This window comes from Leptopilina heterotoma, unplaced genomic scaffold (assembly GCF_015476425.1).
Source record: "Leptopilina heterotoma isolate Lh14 unplaced genomic scaffold, ASM1547642v1 Lhet_123, whole genome shotgun sequence".
NCBI classification, from domain to species: Eukaryota; Metazoa; Arthropoda; class Insecta; order Hymenoptera; family Figitidae; genus Leptopilina; species Leptopilina heterotoma.
Genome location: NW_025110842.1, coordinates 416,362 through 436,692, shown reverse-complemented (window position 1 = coordinate 436,692; position 20,331 = coordinate 416,362). Strand labels below are relative to the sequence as shown.

The window sequence follows — 20,331 nt, the reverse complement described above, 5'->3', positions numbered from 1 at the left end:
TCTTTTTTCAATTAACAGGTTAGAAAGAATAGAAAAACAAAATGGAGGAAGAGAATGATTAAAAGTCACCAGATTGTTACCAGATCCCCGATCGTAGTGACAGGTTGTTGACTTTTCCTTCTCTCCCTACTAAAACTCTGCATCCCCTTTCAAAACGTAGCAAAACGTGATCACTGTATGAATTTTGTCGCGTCGCCGTATGAGTGAAAAGAGTGAAAAGTAATTGGAAGAATCGGATCATCATTAGTTTTTGTTCACTGCGGGTTTGTGTAAGTACATTTGTTTTTGTTTCTTAGAGTAGATTTTGTATAAGATATGTGTGTTGGTGATAAATATATTTTTAAAAATAATACGTTTGTTAACTTCAAATTAAAAATAATAAAATATTTATAAATGTAAAATTAGTAAACTCTCAAAGAAACAATAAAAAGAAAATAAAAAATACCCAATTCAAGTAATTAGTTTAGATATAAAGATATATATTATTAAAATAATATATTTAGATATAAGTAACAAATTTTTCAGTTTCTAAAATAATTTTTATACAAATACCTGCGAAACAAAATTATTATTTGAATACTTTTTTTAATGAAAGTAAACAAAAATTATATATTGTGAAATTTTTAATACTTTCTGCACTATCGAAGATACGTGGTAAAATATTTCGTTTCAATTATTTTACTATTTATTTTTTATTTAATTTCGGATATTTTTTAAAACTTTGTTCTTTTAAATATTCTGAAACCGTTATGAAAATACCTAGTTATCTTGTTTCGGTTACACTAAAAAAATTGTTCCTCGCTTAGTATAAACCAATATTTTTGTCTTTTTCAAGTTGTCCTTTACAATATCAGTTTGGCATTATTAAAGTTTCTATATTCATCAGAGAGCACGGGATTCGTATAAAAAAAACGTCTTATGCGACCTTCCATATTTTGATTATCTTTGTTTTTATTTACTCTATGGATGGAGTAAATGAAAGTTCTTCCACACTAAGACCTTGATTGATTTTGAAATGAAATTCTCTTAAAACAAAATTTGTCATGATTATTTGATTTTTTCAATGTTATGATTTTTTATTTCTTTTTAATCAAAAATAAACTTTTCCATATGGTTAAAGGTAGAGGTAGATAGCTGTATTATGATGTATTATTAGATTATTACTTAATATTAATTAATTATATTTTATAAATTTATATATTAATAATTTTAGCATCAAAGAATCTATCGAAAAGTACATGAAAAGTTTCGTAATTTAATGTAATTAATAATTTCTATTAGTAAACAGTAATCCTACCAGATTGTTCTCCTTGTTAGGTTTTAAGGAAAGGAATTTTTATTAAAAAAATTGACTGTGTTCTTTATAATTGTGCAATAAGATGATGTTAATAATAAAATAATACTAACGATTTCTGTAGTAATTAAAGCAAATAAAAAAATTTATTATCTGAATGAAGTATATCTGCATTTACTAATATATGTTTCAAATTTTAGGTCCTGCAGTTAATATGTGGAAGCAAAAACCTTTAAATTACAAAAGATATCTACAACACCCAAATGTTTCGATTCCACGATCTACACTTTTTAGAAGAAAAGCTTCTCATCCTGCACATATAAAAGAATATGAGGTATTTAAGTATTCTAAAGTTTATTATCAGGGTTGCCACGCTTTTGCTCATTTCAAATTTCCTGACATTTCCAGGTTAAAAAACGGAATTTTTCCAAGTTTTCAAAACTACATTTATATTTTACAAAATTAAATAATTCCAATACATTTTTACGAATACATGGAACTTTCATATAATACTGTATTCCGCATTGTTATATTTATCTTTTCTAAATAAATATTTAGTCATAATAATTTTTCTATAAGATTTTCAAAAATTTTAAATTCAAACCTTTTTGAAATTAATTAACTTATAAAAAATTGCTATAAAATATGAGGAAATCGATCACTGCAAGTCTTCGACTCGGAGAAATCGATATCTTCATGTTTTATTATAAGAATATTGTTACTGTAACTGATTCAAAATTACTTTCATAATTTCAATTCAATTATTGTTTTCCACGAATTTTTAACTAAAATTCTTCATTAAATTAATTATTCTTAATAATTTTTGATAAATTTCTTTGAAAATTTTAAAGTCCTTTTGTTTACAATTCAATTTTTCGAAATTTTATCGATTATTCAAAAATTCTTAAAACAAATATCACACAATTTTTAGTTTAAGTATAAAAAATTCAAACATTCAAAGATTATCATTTGAAACTTTTTCAAAATTCAATTCTTTCTAAAAATTCACGCTATATAATAGCGTTTTTATATTTATATTCAAATATAAATTTCAATTAGTAAAAATGTTTACTAATTGAAATTAGTGACTGAATTTTTTCTTTGAATTAGTAAATTTTACTATTAAATTAGTAGAAACGACTATTTATTAGTAAAATCTGCTAATTCAAAAGCAAAAAGTCAGTCTTTAATTTAAATTAAAAAATTCTACGAGAATTCAATTATTTAAATACAAAAATAAATTATTTATTGAATAATTGAATGTTTCTTGAAATTAAATACAATTATTTTGATAAATAATATCATTCTTGGGAACAATTCAATTTTTTAAATACAATTTTAAGTAAATTTTTCGAAAAATGTAATTATATGTTCAAAATCTTTATTAGAATTCTTCGAAAGAATTCAATTATTTATTATTTTTAATAATTTTTGCAAAAGTTCCTTAAGAATTTTCAAACCCATTTGTCTACAACAATTCAAATTTACGAAATTTCGATTATTCGTAAATAATTCTTGAATTCAATATTTAAAAAATAAAAACTTCAAATAATTTTAAAAAAATTCAATTACACTTTTCAAAAAAATTAATTCTACAGAATTAATTTCGAATGGTATATTTGTTAATTTTCCGACATTTTCATTTCCAAAAAAATCGTGATTTAAAGATTGGTATGTTTTTGGGCTGTGCGCGTGCAGTCGTACCGATAATTCCCGACGGTAGTGTATGATAATAATTGAATCCCAGTAAAAAAATTATTATTTCTGAAAATAACTGAATACTTGACAAAAAATTTATAAAAATTTGTAAATAGTTAAATTCCTGTGAAATTTTTATTATTTATTAAAATAATGTAATGCTTCCTTAGGATTCTATCAATATTTTTTAAAAATATTTTAATTCTTTTGAAAAATTTCATTAAAATAGTAGATAGGGGAGTGTTGTTAGAGTTACAATGATTAAGTAATTCAAATATGTTAAAACATTTCTAATTATTTTTTTTAACAATAAAATTATTATCCGAAATTAAATAATTTTCAAAAATTTTAATAAAATTTTTCTGAATTAAATGATTTTCAATATTTACCATTTTAAAACAATTTTCCAAAAGAATTCAATTATTTAAAAAGAATTTAATTGAATTCTACGCAAACATTAAGGTAATTATTTTTATAGAAAATCATAAATAATATTTTTTATTAGCTTCATTGGTTATAAGTAAATTAATCAAAAAACTTATTAAAATAATGTTTAAGTGTTTCTTAAGTATGAAAGAAAGTATAACAATTTATTAAATTGTTTAAACAATTAATTGTTGTAATTTTTTATAAACTGAAGTTAGGGCTGAAAATTTCTACTTTTTCTCAACTGTTCTAATCGTAATATAAAATAATATTATTTAATTTAATGTCCTAGGAATATTTTGATCGATTTAAAGATAAATCTCAACTTTACTGTGATAAAGGAACGCCACAATTCGCAATCGAAGAAGCAATAACAGAAGAAAATGAGGTAACGTCACAACTTGCAAACGAAGATGTAATAACGGAAGAAAGAAATACATTAACAACAGAAGAGGTAAAACATACTTCTTTGTCATTATGTTTCACAAGAATATATATCCCGCGAAACTCGTGGAAAATTTGGGCTTTCCCATAATATTTCCCAAAATATTTATATATATATATATAAACTGAAATTTAATTGGATTTCTTGTCACCAATCAATATAAAATTTGAAGTAATTTCAGTTGAACAAAAAATTATATTCTTAAAAATACTCTCAATTATAACTTTTTTCATTTAAAAATTCATTTTACTGAATGTTTAAGTTGCAATAATTTGTTTGTAAAATATTTTTGTACTCACGAGTTCTAAGATATACTAATTTGCAGAAATAAAGTCTGTTAAAAGTCCATTCTACCAGTTAAAATTTTGGACGGAGAGATTATAGTCATGTTTCAAAAGCATGAATTAATACCCAAAAACCGTGGGTTCGCGCTTTTTCGGTATGTTTTTATATGCCTTTGAAGCGTGACTATAGTCTGTGCGAATTTAGTATAGGTAGTACCTTACTATTCCGTGTGTCTATTAAAATTTTATACCATATAATCTATAGGGGACCGTCATGCGTGCGCCTATCTTTCAAACTTTTTTTGTCTATATTGGTCCTAGATTTAGAGCTACGTATACATTTCAAATAGTGAAAAAGTGTTGATCTCGTCCCGCAGTCTACTCTAATTTTTGATAATTTTATTTTCAGAAAATAATTTTCCAAATTATAAATTCACAAAAAAGAAAAATTTTAAATGAAATAGAAACACATGTTTTACATAATAAATTACTTCAATTATTCATTCGCAATTGCAGAAATTCCAAATTCACGTCAAAAGGAAAAGAACATCTTCTTTCGGAGATTATGGACCAAGTCATACAACTTCTGTAAATGATGACAGTAATGCAGATGCAACATCACTTCATTTAATAGTAGATGATATAGATTCTGCTGAAGAGGAATTTCATGTCAAAAATCTTTTAAACGAGGTACTGTCTTCGCCTATATTATTTACATTTATTTTTTAAAACGATTATAATACAATTATTTCCAATGACAACTTAGAAATGGAAGTATACTTAAGAATTTTCCAAAGAAAGTTTTTATTTAACGTTTTAATATCATTTTCCCAAACAGCACCGAAGATTTCCTGAAACTCAACAGGACGTCGTTCATGGAAGAATGTGTGGATGTTTAAATGTCTACATAAAAGGAATATTAAATATCAACGTTATGCGAAAATTATTCTGCAAATATTTACTTGCGATGATCAGTCAATATTATATCAATATTATGCGATATTCGCATAGATATCTATTGAAATTTCGTTTGCTAATTAATTGATTAAGGCTTAAGGTTGATATTTAATATTCTTTTTATGTGGATATTTGAATATCTACACATTCTCCCATGAACATCGCCACTCAATGTTTCTAACTTTGCTGAACGTGGTCCTGTCGAGCTTCAGAAAATCTTCAATACTGTGTAGGATTATTATTAAAATACATATTTATAAAGTACATACTTCATATACAAATATGTTCGATACATACATGGTTGATTTACAACCCCAAAGAAAGTTTAAAAGCTTCTATTTTCTTTCCAAATTGATTCAATCTTTTTTTTTAATTTATAAAAAAATATTTTCAAAAGCATGAAAGTTAAAACAAGTTGTAAATCCAGAATCTGATGTTCATTACATGAACATTTTGCTTCCTCTTTAAAATCAGCAAAAAAATGTGCTTCCTCGTGGAGGAAGCATTATCGAAAATTATATTAAATTTTTAAGTAATATTTAGTACAATCTAACATTTATAAAATCGAGTTTATTCGTCATAATAGAAAAAATAAAATTTTATTGTACAATAATGTAGTCTATATAAATAAGATCAGACTTTTGTCTGTACATTGCATAGAATTTAAAAATTCATGTTTAGTTTTTCTATTCGAGTAGTAACAGGGTGTTCAACTACCTTGAAAACCTTGAATAGTACTTGAATTTTATTGCAAAACCTTGAAAAATTAAAATTCTTAAAAGTGAGATTTTTTTCCTTGATGTTTTAATAGTTAAATTCTCGTCAATATTTCAATGATCTTTATAAATATAAAAATTCTTCGGCGAGATTCAATTATATTCAGGTACTTTAATAAAATTCATTACAAAATACAATTATTTTTATAAATAACAAAATTCATCACAAGAATTCAATTATTTTAAAAATTAATTAAATTCTTCTCAGAAATTCAATTATTTTCAAAAAATCAAAAAGAAAATTGTGGTTAACATTCCAATTAACTTCATAAATAAATAACAATAATCTTTGACAAAGTTCAATTATTTTGTGGAGTTTTAATAAAATTCATTGCAAAATTCAATGATTTTAATATAAATAATAGTATTCATCACAAGAATTTAAATATTTTTAAAATTTTTTAATAAAAATCATGGCAAAATTTCAAATTATTTTAAAAACTTTTTCTTGCTTCGATGGTTTTTAATATTGTATTATTTTCATAAAATTTCACGAATGAATTTAATTATTAAACAAAAGTTTTTAAAAAATTCTTCACAAACTTTCAATTATTTAAAAAAAAAATTTCTACATTAATTCAATTATTTAAAATAGAATTTGCATATATTTTTTTGCAAAAATCAATTATTTCAAAATTTAGCATCAAATTCTTTGCAGTAATTTAACTACTTTCGAAAGTAATAAAATTCAATTCAACTTCATTGCAAAATTTCAAATATTTTCAAAAAATTTTCTTAATTCAATAATTTGTAGGTATATCAATTATTTTTAAGGTACTACTACACTTTAGAATTTTAAAAATTTTATTTTTTTTTATTGTATTTTTTAACTCCTTATAACTTCCGAAAACGCCTCCTAAAGTATTCATAACTAATTGCAAACAATAAAAGTAAATTTCTTAAAAATTATTCAATAAATATAAAAAGCCATTTACAAATTAAGTAAGTTTTTTAGGGGATGGTGGGGTCCAGCTTTTTGTTAAGACCAGTAGAAGCATTAGTGCTAATGTATGTAACAGTGTCTGACATAAAAAAAGTGGAGGGGTTTCAATTTGCAAAAGAATTTTAGGTAATTTATGGATGGCCTCTAACGATACATATAAGGTTTAAACGCGTTTTTCTCAAAATAACGTTTTTTCAAATTGCGGACACTTTATCTCTGTATCTACTGAACCGATTTTAATAAATAATAAGTCGTTTTGTTTGATAGCATGTCCTGTGTGTGAATTCACCAGAAAATAGTCAAAAAATTAAAAAAAAACATTTTTGCAGATTAGAAAAATACTGAAAAACAAGTGTGTTTTTAAACAAATTATTGAAACATCTGCTATTTCTTTATTTTAGTCGATTTTTCAATATTGGTGGGATTTCTATGCAAGACACCTTCCTGCTTTTCTTTTCTGCTTTTTAAAAAGCAGTTTGAATTTTTTGTTTCCGATTTGTCAATCTTGAGATAAACTGTCCGCAATTGGACAACTAACTTTTTGGAGTTTCGATCTGAATGCTGTCTGCAGATTATGCTATTAAATAAAAATTAAAAACAAACCATTATTTTTGTTCTCCAAATATGCACTAATATAGACAAAAATGTTTTTTTCATATTTATAATAAAAGACCTAAGAAATTTTTTTTTAATTTTGGTCTTTTAAGAGCCTTCTAAAGTGTAGTAGTACCTTAATAGAAATTTCCAAAAGAATTCAATTATTTAAAAACAATTTCGATTGATGTTTCTTAAATCGATGTTCTTTATATTTCTATTATTTTATCAATAAATTGTATTTAAAGTTATTTATGAATAACTGTTGTATGTAGAAATTACAAAATTGTTTATAAGCACTCTCTAAATTTTAATTAGTAAAAATATTTACTAATTTGCATTAGTTACTGACTTTTTGCTTTCAAATTAGTAAATTTCACTAAAAAATTAGTAGAAATGATTATTTATTAGTAAAATTTACTTATTTAAAAGAAGAAACTCGCAAAATAGTATTTAAATACACATTATTTTTTCCAAAAAAAACTGCGGCGTACTAATAAAAACGCTTTTGATATTCTTTGTAATTACTTAAATTTGTTTAAATGTTCTTTTTTATGTAGTACATTTACCATATTTTAGGATTAACAAATTGAAAAATATTTTTAAAAATATATAATTCAGTGTTTTTTTTCTATTTTAGAAAACGCCATTTTTTTCTAAAATAAGTGTCACCTACAAATATAGATTATATATTAACATAAAAATGTTTCTTCTTTCCTTAAAATAGTTTATTAGTAATACCTTATTTATCATCACTATTAATTTTATTTTTTTTAAATAATGATAACTATTTTTAGGTCAGTAATGTACACTTACAAGAAATGGAGGAGGCTTTGAACATGACAGATGACTTCAGTAATGTTTTTTTCAATAAGGATGGAGAAAATAATTCACCTTTCAAAAAACTTAATACGCTTATCAACAATCATGAATTCTCCGAAATCATAAGCCAACCGATCAACAAAACTTTAGGGGAACTTTTAATGATACTCTTGAAATTTGCAGTAACTCATTCTCTATCACTTACTGCCGTCACTCAACTATTTTTGCTCATAAATTCTATGTTTTCATCACCCATTTTGCCCGAATCTCGATATTTAATTAATACATTGTTCAATCCGTCAAGTAACGCAACATTTCACGGAATGTGTCCTCAATGTTCTTCTTATATAGGTATATTTAAACGTTCTGACAAATCGATCAAATGTACTTTTTGTGATTTAGACGTTCAAGTTAAAAGTTCTTCTTACAATGACTTCTTTGTTTATTTTGACATTAATTCACAAATCTCGGAATTAGTAGAAACAAATAGCGATTACTACTATAATGTTATGAATCGACGAAGATACGAAAATAATGTGTTTAAAGATATATATGACGGTCAAATGTATCGAGCGTTTGTAAATAGTTTAGACGATAATGACAGGCATCAATATTTAACGACTACGTTTAATACAGATGGTGCGCCATTATTCGAGAGCTCTGCTTACTCAATATGGCCTCTTTTTTTACAAATTAATGAGTTGCCGTATCAAGTAAGAACCAATGAATTAATTCTTTGCGCTTTATGGTTTGGAAAAAGTAAACCTAATATGAATGTCTTCTTAAAGCCCTTCGTTGCAAACATGAATAAGTTGTCTGCAGAAGGAGTCAAATGTAAAGTAAAAGAAAAAGTGCTTTCTGTTAAAGTTTATTCATTATGTTGTTGCGTGGACTCAATTTGTAGGCCAACAATGCAAGGTTTTTGCCAATTCAATGGGAAATATGGCTGCCCTTGGTGTTTGCATCCTGGGCAATGGGTGTCGAATCCAACAACAAAAAATGGAGGTAGTCAAAAATATCCATTACTAGATGCACCTGTTAGTAGGCGAACCGTACAAGACACGCTTCGTCACATGGAAATAGCAACTCCAAATAAACCATGTTTCGGTATTAAACATCCATCCGAATTAATCAATCTAAATAATTTTGATATAATCGATGGCTTTGTACCTGATCCGATGCATATTGTTAGCAATGTGGGTAAACTTTTCACCCACATTTGGTTTGGTACTAAAAGCGTGTCCTCTGCGTATCTTACTAAAGATAAACTTATTGAAATAAATTCTATTATGACAAAAATTAAAGTTCCTTGCCAAGTTGGTCGCCTTTCCCGTTCTCTGGATGACAAAGAATTTTGGAAGGCCAGAGAATGGGAAAATTGGATTTTGTATTACAGCATACCAATTATTTCATTATTTTTGGATTCGAAATATATAATGCATTGGCTCCTTCTTGTTGAGGCTTTTTATATTCTATCAAAAGAAAGGATTACAATTGATGACCTGAACCATGCAGATAAATTACTGCACAAGTTTGTTGCAGATACTGAAAATCTGTATTCTAGTGTAGCTATGACCTTTAATGTTCATATTCTTTTACATTTAGCCCGAAGCGTTTTTAATTGGGGTCCGCTTTTCGCCCATTCTTGTTACGGATTTGAAAGTGGAAATGGACAATTATTAAAAACAATTCATTCAGCTAAAGGCGTCCACCATCAGGTTGCTCGACATGTCGCTTTCAATTTTAGTCATTTATTTGTAAAAAAAGCGGTTTATGACAATTGCTCAACAGAAATGAAGCATTATTACGATTCATTAGGTCATGCAAAAGTTCAAAACACATTAAAAACTCAAAAAGCTAGATACTTTGGTATGATTAGTGCTGTGGAAGACGCATGGAAGATAAAGTTAGAACTGTCTGAAAATTCTGTTTGTTATTCTAAAATGGTAAAAAATGGATGTCTTTATTTGTCATCAGAAAGAATCAATCAACGATCTGATAATGCATTTGTTCTTCTTCATAATGGTAGTTATGCAAACATTTTTAAGTTTATTGTTGATAGAGAGTTGAACAAAGAATATGCGTTAGTACAAGTTTTACGGACAAAAAATGCGTTTTCCAGAAATCATAGAACTTTACAGATTATCGAGGAAATAGATTCAGAAATAACATCGATTTTCATTCATGACATACATAAAATCAGCGTTTGCATTGATATTCCTAACGAAAATTGTTATATTTCTGCAGTACCAAATTTATTGTCGTATTAGATTATTCTGTTTTTAACATTGGAAAAACCTAAATTAATTGGAAATTATCTGCTATCTTATATAGCAATTGGAATATCGAGTTTTTAATAAATATTTTATTACTTTTTGTATTTTTATATATCTCAAAACACGTTTAAAACTTTTATTGCGTAAATATGTATTAAATAAAGTAAGCATAAAAGTTCTGTTTTTAATATACTGTGCGGTGCATAATGAAAATTTCAGATATATTTCTGAATCTATTTAAATACTAAAATAGTATTTTCTTGAAAAGTTTAGAAATTAAAAATTTAAAGTTATTTCATATGTTTTGTAAATATCTTTTTTGTACCTAATGTATTATTATTGTAAGAACAATACAAATCCGTCAGAAAATTATTTCTTTTTGTCAAACCGAGTTATATTGTGTGTAATAATTAAATCTATACTTTAAACAATAATGTTCAGAATGTTTCTAAGAAACCATGCAAAATGATAATAAACATGTTACTGCACTGGATATTATGCAAGATCCAGTGTAGAAACATATTTAGGATCTTGTGCATATTCCTTTCCTAGAGTTTTCCTGCAAAATCACACTTAAAAGATCTTGTACAAGTTCCTGTAACAGTTCCTGCACGAGATCTCTTATTCTTAATATTATAGTGCTCGGGTTCATGTACATGAAATTGTTTTCGGAAAATTCATTACATAAGATCAAGTGCAAGAAACTGTATAGGTTCATATACTAGAAAAATCCGGAAAATTGCTTGAGGATAAACTCGCACACGTTCATGTACGAGTTCACTTTTCGTTTTAAATGTTGACCCTAAATTATAATGCATGATCTTGTATGTGGTCAGCTATAGGGTTATTTTACTTTTTCGAAACTACACACATGATCCTGCACGTGAAAATGTACTAGAAAGAATGTAGTGCAGAAACTACACGTTAATTTATACAAGAACATGTGCCTGTTCTTGCACACGTTCTCTCACAAGAAGAAATTTTGTCCATGATCACACACAATTTCCTGTGCCTTTAAATTCAATAATTTTTGGTTATGTACATGAACTTGTACAAGTTCTTGTGCGAATAAAATTTTCGTGCATGATCATGTGCGAGTTCATGTACGTTTTCACTGTTCCAATTCCCGCCACTTGATCATACACAAGAACTTGTACAGGAACGGATCCGTGATCCTGCACATGAGAATGTGCGTGTTCGGGTACATGATCTTGTACAGGGATTTTCAGTAGGGACGATAAGGCAAATGTGAGATAAAAAAAGCTAACTCAAAAAGTTGAATTTGAATTCACTTACTGATGGAGATTTGAGGATGAAATGACTTTACTCTGTTCTACGTAAAACTGCTTATAAGGCTGAGAGTGAAAAACAGAAAAATTTAATGCTAATTACGCTTTGATATATTATTATAAAAGTATTTTGTATTTTTTGCACGATTTAAAAAGTAGTGCCGATATTTTGCGCAACACGTCGACTGATTATGAAGAATGAATAGCTATTTGTGTTACAAGTTCGCACAAATAGGGGAATTTCGACTCGTGCGATTGTCACACTCGCTTCGCTCAAGCGGCAAAATTCAGGAATTTTAATTCAAAATTTTTAAAAAAATCAAACATTCTAAGATTTATTAGAATCTTCAAAAATAATTGAATTTCAAAGCGATTCAAATTAAAATTCAAGCAATTTTTATAAGTAACTGAATTTCAAAAGGTTTTAAATTGAAATTTTTTAAAATTGCAAATTTTTATTAATTTTAATGGAAAATTTCTGAAATAATCAAATTTTCTAACAGTTATTATTACAATGTTTAAAAATAATTGAATTTCATAAGGTTCAAATGGAAAGTTATAAATTTTTATAAATAATTAAATTTCAAATTGAAAAAATTTTTATAAAATTGAAACTTTATAAGTAATTGAATGTCATAAATTTTAATAGAATTTTTTGCAACTAGTCAATTATTTTCATAAATAATAAAATTTATAGCAGGATTTCGATTATTTTCAAATATTTTAATAAAATTGTTCGAAAGAAAATCAATTATTATAAGTACAATTTTAATTAAATTTTTTTGTAATAGTTCAATTTTTCTTTCGGATTTTTATAAAATTTTTGTCAAAATTCAATTATTCTCATAAATAACAATATTCATCACAAGAATTCAATTATTTTTAAAGTAAGAAATTTCTTCTTGGAAATCCAATTATTTAAAAAATTCTAATAAAATCGTTTGCAATTCAATTACTTTCATAAATAAGAAAATGGTTTTTAGGAATTCAATTATTTAAAATGAAATTTCATAATATTTATTATATTTCTATAAAAATTAATTATTTAAAACAATGTTTATGAAATTTTATCAAAAATTTAATTATTTTCAAAAACAACAAAATTTTTCATAGAAATTCAATTTTTTTGAAAGACTTCCATAAAATTTTTTACAATAATTCAATTATTTTCATAAAAAATAAAATTCTTCTCAGGAATTCAATTATTTTTGAAAATTTTAATAAAATTCTTAGCAACTATTCAATTATTTTCATAGATAATAAAATTTATTACAGGATTTCAATTATTTTTCAAGCAATTTAACAGAAAATGTAATTATTCTTTAAAATTTAATTATTCTAATTCCTAAAAAAATAAATTATTTAAAAAAATGTTTTTTAAACCTTTTTTGAAGAATTCAATTATTTACAAAAATATTAGAATTTTGCACAGAAATTTAATTATTCTCAAAAATTAAAACAAAAATTTTCACCATAATTAAATTATTTTCATAAATAATAAAAATTTCTCAGAAATTCAATTATTTTTGAAAACTTTAATCAAATTTTTATGAAGAATTCAATTATTTTCGAAAATAACAAAATTTTTCAATGAAATTCAATTCTTTTTAAATATTTTAATATATATTTCCGCAATAATTCAATTATTTTGATAAATAGTAAAATTCTTCTCAGCAATTCAATTATTTTTGAAAATTTTAATAAAATTCGTAGCAAGTATTAAATTATTTTCATAAATAATAAAATTAATCGCAGGATTTCAATTATTTTTCATACAATTTTACAGAAAATGTAATTATTCTTTAAAATTTAATTTCAATTCCTCAAAAAAAAATCAATTATTTAAAAAATGTTTTTTTAAACCTTTTTTTGAAGAATTCAATTATTTCCAAAAATATAATTTTTCACATAAATTCAATTATTTTCATAAATAATAAAAATCTTCTCTGATATTCAATTATTTTTTATAAAATTTCTCCTGAGAATTCAATTATTTTCAGAAGAAACAAAATTCTTCGAAGAAATTCAATTATTTTAAAAAATTCTAATAAACTCGTTTTCAGGAATTCAATTATTTTCAAAAATAACAAAATTTTTTACTGAAATTCAATTCTTTTTAAACATTTTAATAAATATTTCCGCAATAATTAAATTATTTTCATAAATAATAAAATGCTTTTTAGAAAATCAATTATTTTCTAAAAAATTTATTAGAATGCCACACAGACATTTAAATTATTCTCAAAAATTTTAATAGAATTCTTTAAATTTAAAAAAAATTGTTGCTAAATCTTCGTAAGAATTCAATTCTTTTCGGAGGAATAATAAAAATTTCTCAGGAATTGAATTGTTTAAATTAGAATTTGCATAAAATTAAAGTCAAAAGAAATTAATTATTTAAAAAGGTTTATAAAATTATTTCAAGAATTTTAATTATTTTTGGAAATATTTAAATTCTTTCATGAATTATAAATTTCGTTGCGCAGGAATTCAATTTGCAGTAAGATAAGAAAGAAGTAAATATTTTTAATGAAAATTAGGCAAAATTTGGGAAAATGAAAAATAGAATGGAATTTTTGTTAGTTTTGTAAAGTGTCTAAAACACGTTTTTTTGGTCGTCAAGTTTAATTTTTCGATAGCTACTTTTTTTTTATTAAGTTTTATAAATTTCTTTTAGTTTAAAAGACACTTTTTTAAAATTAATTATCGACTGCCAAATCTAAATTAAAACTTAATAAAATAATAATTTAATTTAAAAAAAATTTTTTTTTTTTTTTTTAAATTGAATTACAAAATAAATTTTTTCTTTTAAATACAAGTCAAAATTTCGGAAAATGTTATAGGAATTTTTTCGCTACATCCGTGTTTTAAAAAAAATCGAAATCGGGTTATTTATTCATAACTGAGCATAGTAATAAAAAAAAAAAAAAAAAAAAAAAAAAAAAAAAAAAAAAAAAAAAAAAAAAAAAAAAAACGCTGGAAAAAAGAACAAAAGCTTTATTCTAATCGTTATTTGTTAATTTATTATATCGTGATTGTTGTTTATGGTTTTTTTGTGTAAAGTTCTAATATAGAGAAATTGTTGTGCGGGCTGGAGGGTTGATAGCCCGTGAGAGTACAATAAAAGTGGGGTTGCAAGAGAGAGAGAGAGAAGGAGGCGTTTCGACGCAAGCGCCTTTTGTCTTTAAATTCACATATCGTGGAGGTGGTGGTGGTTGTTCGCGGTTGCCTTCATTTTTCGTGGTCGTCGAGGAACTCGCCTCCTCCGCACGCATATTTTCACAGTAGTAATCCGACTGAACTTGAGTCAACAAACATGTACATACGAAGGAAAAAAATAATATAGTGTCGTGTTGTTTTCAACCCCCCGTTTCACCCCCTCGAAAAACAAACAAATTTTAAACAATTTATCAAAAAAAAAGGGGGAAAATATTTTTTCATTTCGAAAATTTTGTTTTTTTTCCCACTCTTTGTAATGATAACAACAACATTTTGTGCTCTCGATGTTTCGGACAAAAAAAAAGTGACAAAGTTTTTTTCGGACAAATTTCGGTTTTGGATTTTAAGTGATGATTAAAAAGAAGGGATTAACAACAGGTGTTTTTGTGTTTTAAGTTTTTGGGTGTTTCGTATTTTTTTCTGTGAATTTTTATAATCGGAAAAGTTAATGGTTTTGGTTCATTTTCATCAATGAATTTACCAAAGGATCATCAACATCTTTCCCATTCGATTGTTGTACTTGATTTGAATTTTTCCCAGAGACATTCGATTGATTTCATTAAATTCATTAATTTCATTAAATTTATTAAATTCATTAATTTTATAAAATTCATTAATTTTATTAAATTCGTTAATTTTATTAAATTCGTTAATTTTATTAAATTCATTAATTTCATTAATTTAATTAATTTCGCGGACAATTGGGAAATACGGAGACTTTGTGTTATTTCGATATTGTGGAGGATGAAGGAGAATTCTGAGTCTTACGGAAATAACTGTCCCTGAGATCGAACGGAATGCTCTCAGCTGACTGGACAAAAAAGCAGGGCAACTCTTTTATTTTTGACATAAAAAAACCAAAGAGTAAAACGAATTTTTCAATTTGGATTAATTAAAATTAAAAAAAAAAAAAAAAAAAAAAAAAAAAAGAAATTGTTCTATGGTAGATTTTTTGTGTGTCAATAGTTGTCAAGCGTTAGGAGAAGAAAACTGTCAATTTTTCCTCGGGATCACTTCGTTATTCTTGTGCTTTTGCCAAAATTCGGTGAATTTTTTTTCCGGTACGAAAAAAAGGTGGATTTACTGCTTCGCTTCACTGCTGACTTTGTGATTTTCGAAAAAAAGTTTAAAACAGAGGAAAAAGTTTCGAAAAAACTTGAGGAAGAAAAAATTTTCAAAAGATAAACGAAGGAATAAAAATTTGAGGATTGGAAAAAGGTTTGAACCAAAGGAATGAAAATTTGAAGATTGGAGAACATTTTTCATCGAAGGGATAAAAATTTGAAACAAAGGAATAGAAGTTTTAAGAATTTGTGAACATTTCGAAACAAAGGAATAGAGGTTTTAAAATTGGGAACTGTTTTGAAACAATTGGATAATAAAAAATAAAAAAAAAAAAAAATTTCGAAGAAGATTTCTTTTTGGAAGAAAAAATTCCGAAACAGGAATAAAAGGTTGAAGATACAAAAACATTTCGAAAGAAAGGAATAAAGATCCAAATTTTCAGAAAGGTTTGAAATTTTTAACATTGGAAGAGACAAAAAAAAAGATTGAAGAAAATTTGCAAAAAAAAGACGCACGTGTTTTGAATTAAAAAAAAACACGAGATTTAAAAGAAATTGTGATATTTTAGCAGTTTTTGTGGGAAAAAAATTTAGGTTTTTTCGGTCAATTTGTATGAGAAAATAAAATAAAAATAGACGATAGAAAAAAATAGAAGAGTAAACCCAAGAAAAATAATAATTCGACTGCTATAATGTGCCTTTTTTCTCCTTGTATTTAGAAAAGCCTTTTTCCAGAGGAAGTGCTTCCTCGTCAGTGCCTCTCTTCTTCTCCCCTCTCGCCCCACTAAACTTTTAATACATTTTCGAATAAAAAAAAAAATTTTTTCTCCAGCAGATGAAAAAGGGTTCGATAAATTTACTAAAAGTTGCAAACAGTTCGGAAAAGCTGCGAAATGTTCCAAAAGGTTACGAGTGTTAAACAAATTTAAATTAAAAAAAAAAAAAAAAAAAAAAAAAAATTTAATGAACGTTTTCAACAGATTATTTTGTGCATAGTTCGAAAAGGTACCAAAGGTTACGAAACGCTGCGAAAGGTTCCAAAAAGGTACAAAAAATTAAGGAAATTTAAAATTTAAAAAAAAAAAAAAAAAATTTAATGAACGGTTTTAAAAGATTATTGTGTGCATAGTTCGAAAAGGTACCGGAAAGTTACGAAAAGCTGCGAAAGGTTCCAAAAAGGTACAAAAAATTAAGGAAATTTAAAATTAAAAAAAAAAAAAATTAATGAACGGTTTTAAAAGATTATTGTGTGCATAGTTCGAAAAGGTACCGGAAAGTTACGAAAGGCTGCGAAAGGTTCAAAAAAGTTACAAAGAATTAAGAAAATTAAAAAAAAAATTTTGCGAAATGTTCAGAAAGGTTAAGAAAGTTTGCGAATAGTTCCAAAAGGTTCCGGAAGGTTACGAAAAGCCGCGAAAAGTTCCAAAAGGTCAAAAAGAATTAAGCAAATTTAAGAATTAAAAAAAAAAAAAAAATTGCGAAGAAAAAAAAAGAAGGGGAACGAAAAAAAAACCCCTTTTTTGGAAATGTTCCTGAGGCGAATGACCGAGTGCCTCGCAAACCACCGAATAATCCAAAAATCAAAAATTCCACTCTGGAAAACGGCAATAAAAGTGGAAAATAATCATCAGCAGAAAACATCGACTAGAGGACAAAATTTATCCACATTTTCCAAAAAATTCCTTTTGCTAAACTAATTTTTCCGATTTTCACTAAACATAAGTATTCTCAATAATAAATCAATAAATAATACTAGTAATAATAATGGATCTTTCATCATTTTTTAATGAAAGAAAACTGAAAATAAATCGTGGCTCGAAGGAAGAGAGTAGAAGTGCTTCTAGAAAATAAAAGGAAATAAAATTTTAAATATCTTAAATAAAGAAAGAAAAAAAAATAAAAAAAAAATTTAATTTAACGAAAGGACAGAAATAATCAAATATCGCATATTTAGCAAAAAAGATGCGAAATTTTTTCATCGAACAATATACATAAAAATTAGCTACTCTGCGCTTTTTTACTTGAGAATTTAAATAAATCTCTTTGTTAGTGATCGAGAACATAAAAAAAAAAAAAAAAAAAAAAAATCGAGAGCAAACAGAAAACTTTGACCAACATTAATTAATAACAAACTAGATTATTAGAAAATCGATTTATAATCGTCCGATCTTCGCAACGAATTTTTATCTCTACGCTTTTGATAAAAGCTGATTATTACAAGTAGATAAAATTTTCTCTCTCTCTTCGTGTTTTGTTTTCTCACTTTAAAAGGAAAATTATAAATAAAAAAATAAGACGGGAAATTGAAAAACAAAGTTGAAAAAGTGAATTGTTTCAAAAAAAAAATAAATAAATAAAACTCTTTTTGGAAAAAAAAAATTTTTTTCGTTTTTCGTTTGGGAATTTTTAATGGCCTATAAAATTGAGAGAACTACTAAAAATTGTAGCCTAGTGTTTGAGACGAAATATTTCATAAATAAATAATATATAATTACTGTGCTCAACTCGTGCTGTGCTTTTTATACCATGCCCTCGTGATTCATTGCGAGTGTGTTTAGTGCTTAGTGATTAAAAAAAAGAATAGTTGAAAGAAACGGAGAGAAAAAAAGGGAAAGAAGAGGAAAAAGGGAAAAAAAGAGAAAGTGAGAGTGAAAGAAAGAGGCCCAAGTGTCTGGGCCTGATATCCTGAGATGCCTGTTAGAAGAGGTCACGTGGCACCCAGGACGACTATTATTGAAACCATCATTAGAAAATTTGACACCCATGGTATGTTCTTCGTTTTTTTTCTGCTTACTACCCCCCCCCCCCCTCTTTTTTTTTCTTCAAATTTCTTTGAATTTTTTTTTTTTTTTTTTTTTTTTTTTCTAAATGAATTTGATGTTTTTTTCATAGAATTCTTTTTTATAGTATAAAAGAAAAATAATTTCTACTTCAAATTTTTATTTTATAAAATACAAGTCTTAATAAGCACTCGATATTTTTTTTCGATAATGAAGCCTTAGAAACTTTTTTTTTACTGTAAAAAATTTTTTTTTTTTAAAACTCAAATTCAGTGGAAACCCCTCCACCTCCATCGTCTCCTTAAAAGAAAATTAATACTACCCCCCTTTAAAGAAAGGCGTTTTTAAAAAAATTTGTCGATACAAAGTGTGATAGTTTATTTAACAAATTTTCGTACAATAGGAAAATTTTTAAATAATATACACATTGTTTCGGTATACCTATATATACTTTTAGATAACGAATTGAAATTTTAGAAAAATAATTAAAATTCTTCGATGAAATAATTTCAAAATTTTTGAAAAAAAAAATTGAATTATATTACTTTTGAAAATAATTGAATTTTGCGAAAAATTTTATTAAAATTCATCTCGAAATTCATGAAAATAATTGAATTTTATAGAAGAATTTTAATATTTATCTATAAAGATAATTGAAATGTTGACAACAATTTTTTTTTTAGATTTTTTGAAAATAATTGAAAATCTGCGAAGAATTTTATTAATTTAGAAAATAATTTAATTCTTGTGATGAGTATTGTTATTTATGAAAATAATTAAATTTTACAGATTCATTTTATAAAAATTCCTGAATATGATTTAAATCTTAAAAAAAAATTTTATTATTTATGAAAATAATTGAATTATGGCGAAAATGTATTTTTTAAATTTTTGATAATAATTGAATTTTGCGAAAAATTTTATTAAAATTCATCTCGAAATTCATGAAAATAATTGAATTTTATAGAAGAATTTTAATATTTATCTATAAAGATAATTGAAATGTTGACAACAATTTTTTTTTTAGATTTTTTGAAAATAATTGAAAATCTGCGAAGAATTTTATTAATTTAGAAAATAATTTAATTCTTGTGATGAGTATTGTTATTTATGAAAATAATTAAATTTTACAGATTCATTTTATAAAAATTCCTGAATATGATTTAAATCTTAAAAAAAAATTTTATTATTTATGAAAATAATTGAATTATGGCGAAAATGTATTTTTTAAATTTTTGATAATAATTGAATTCCTGTGCAAAATTTTAATATTTTTTTAAATAATTGATTTTTTTTGAGGAATTGAAATTAAATTTTAAAGAATAAAATTAAATTTTCTGTAAAATTGTATGAAAAATAATTGAAATCCTGCGATAAATTTTATTATTTATGAAAGTAATTGAATTATTGAGGAAATATTTATTAAAATGTTTAAAAAGAATTGAATTACTGTGAAAAATTTTG

General features: G+C 25.1%; 3 protein-coding genes across 13 annotated transcripts in view; 2 read left to right on the top strand and 1 right to left on the bottom strand.

Moving 5' to 3' along the window:
* LOC122512630 overlaps window positions 1-11,985 on the bottom strand; it is a 33,622-nt gene extending 21,637 nt beyond the window's left edge. For both annotated transcript variants that reach the window (XM_043628571.1, XM_043628572.1), the window contains exon 1: window positions 11,812-11,985. The gene's annotated coding sequence lies outside the window, so the exon portion shown is untranslated. The remainder of the gene's footprint in view (window positions 1-11,811) is intronic.
* Window positions 1-20,331, top strand: part of LOC122512628 (potassium voltage-gated channel subfamily H member 6) — a 240,637-nt gene that overhangs the window by 69,631 nt on the left and 150,675 nt on the right. For 4 of the 10 annotated variants that reach the window (XM_043628565.1, XM_043628561.1, XM_043628560.1 and 1 more), the window contains exon 1: window positions 14,793-18,853. The exons of 1 other annotated variant lie outside the window; for it this stretch is intronic. Coding sequence is in view for 8 of the 9 variants with exons in the window: in XM_043628561.1 (XP_043484496.1) it covers window positions 18,778-18,853 (76 nt within the window). In the remaining variant the exon portion in view is untranslated. Of the gene's footprint in view, window positions 1-14,791; window positions 18,854-20,331 lie in introns of those variants that run through there. 5 more of the 10 variants (XM_043628564.1, XM_043628566.1, XM_043628559.1 and 2 more) reach the window with 2 other exon arrangements.
* LOC122512629 lies at window positions 133-10,727 on the top strand. The gene is made up of 5 exons (XM_043628570.1): window positions 133-269; window positions 1,495-1,628; window positions 3,711-3,872; window positions 4,664-4,837; window positions 8,215-10,727. The coding sequence occupies exons 2-5, from the start codon at window positions 1,509-1,511 to the stop codon at window positions 10,507-10,509; spliced, it is 2,751 nt and encodes a 916-aa protein (XP_043484505.1). The 5' UTR covers window positions 133-269; window positions 1,495-1,508; the 3' UTR covers window positions 10,510-10,727.

Excerpts from the sequence above, each read along its gene's own strand:
- LOC122512629 (XM_043628570.1), top strand. The coding sequence starts at position 1,509 with ATGTGGAAGCAAAAACCTTTAAATTACAAAAGATATCTACAACACCCA. Across the intron at positions 1,629-3,710 it reads CACATATAAAAGAATATGAG|GAATATTTTGATCGATTTAA; the intron begins GTATTTAAGTAT and ends TTAATGTCCTAG. Across the intron at positions 4,838-8,214 it reads TCAAAAATCTTTTAAACGAG|GTCAGTAATGTACACTTACA; the intron begins GTACTGTCTTCG and ends AACTATTTTTAG.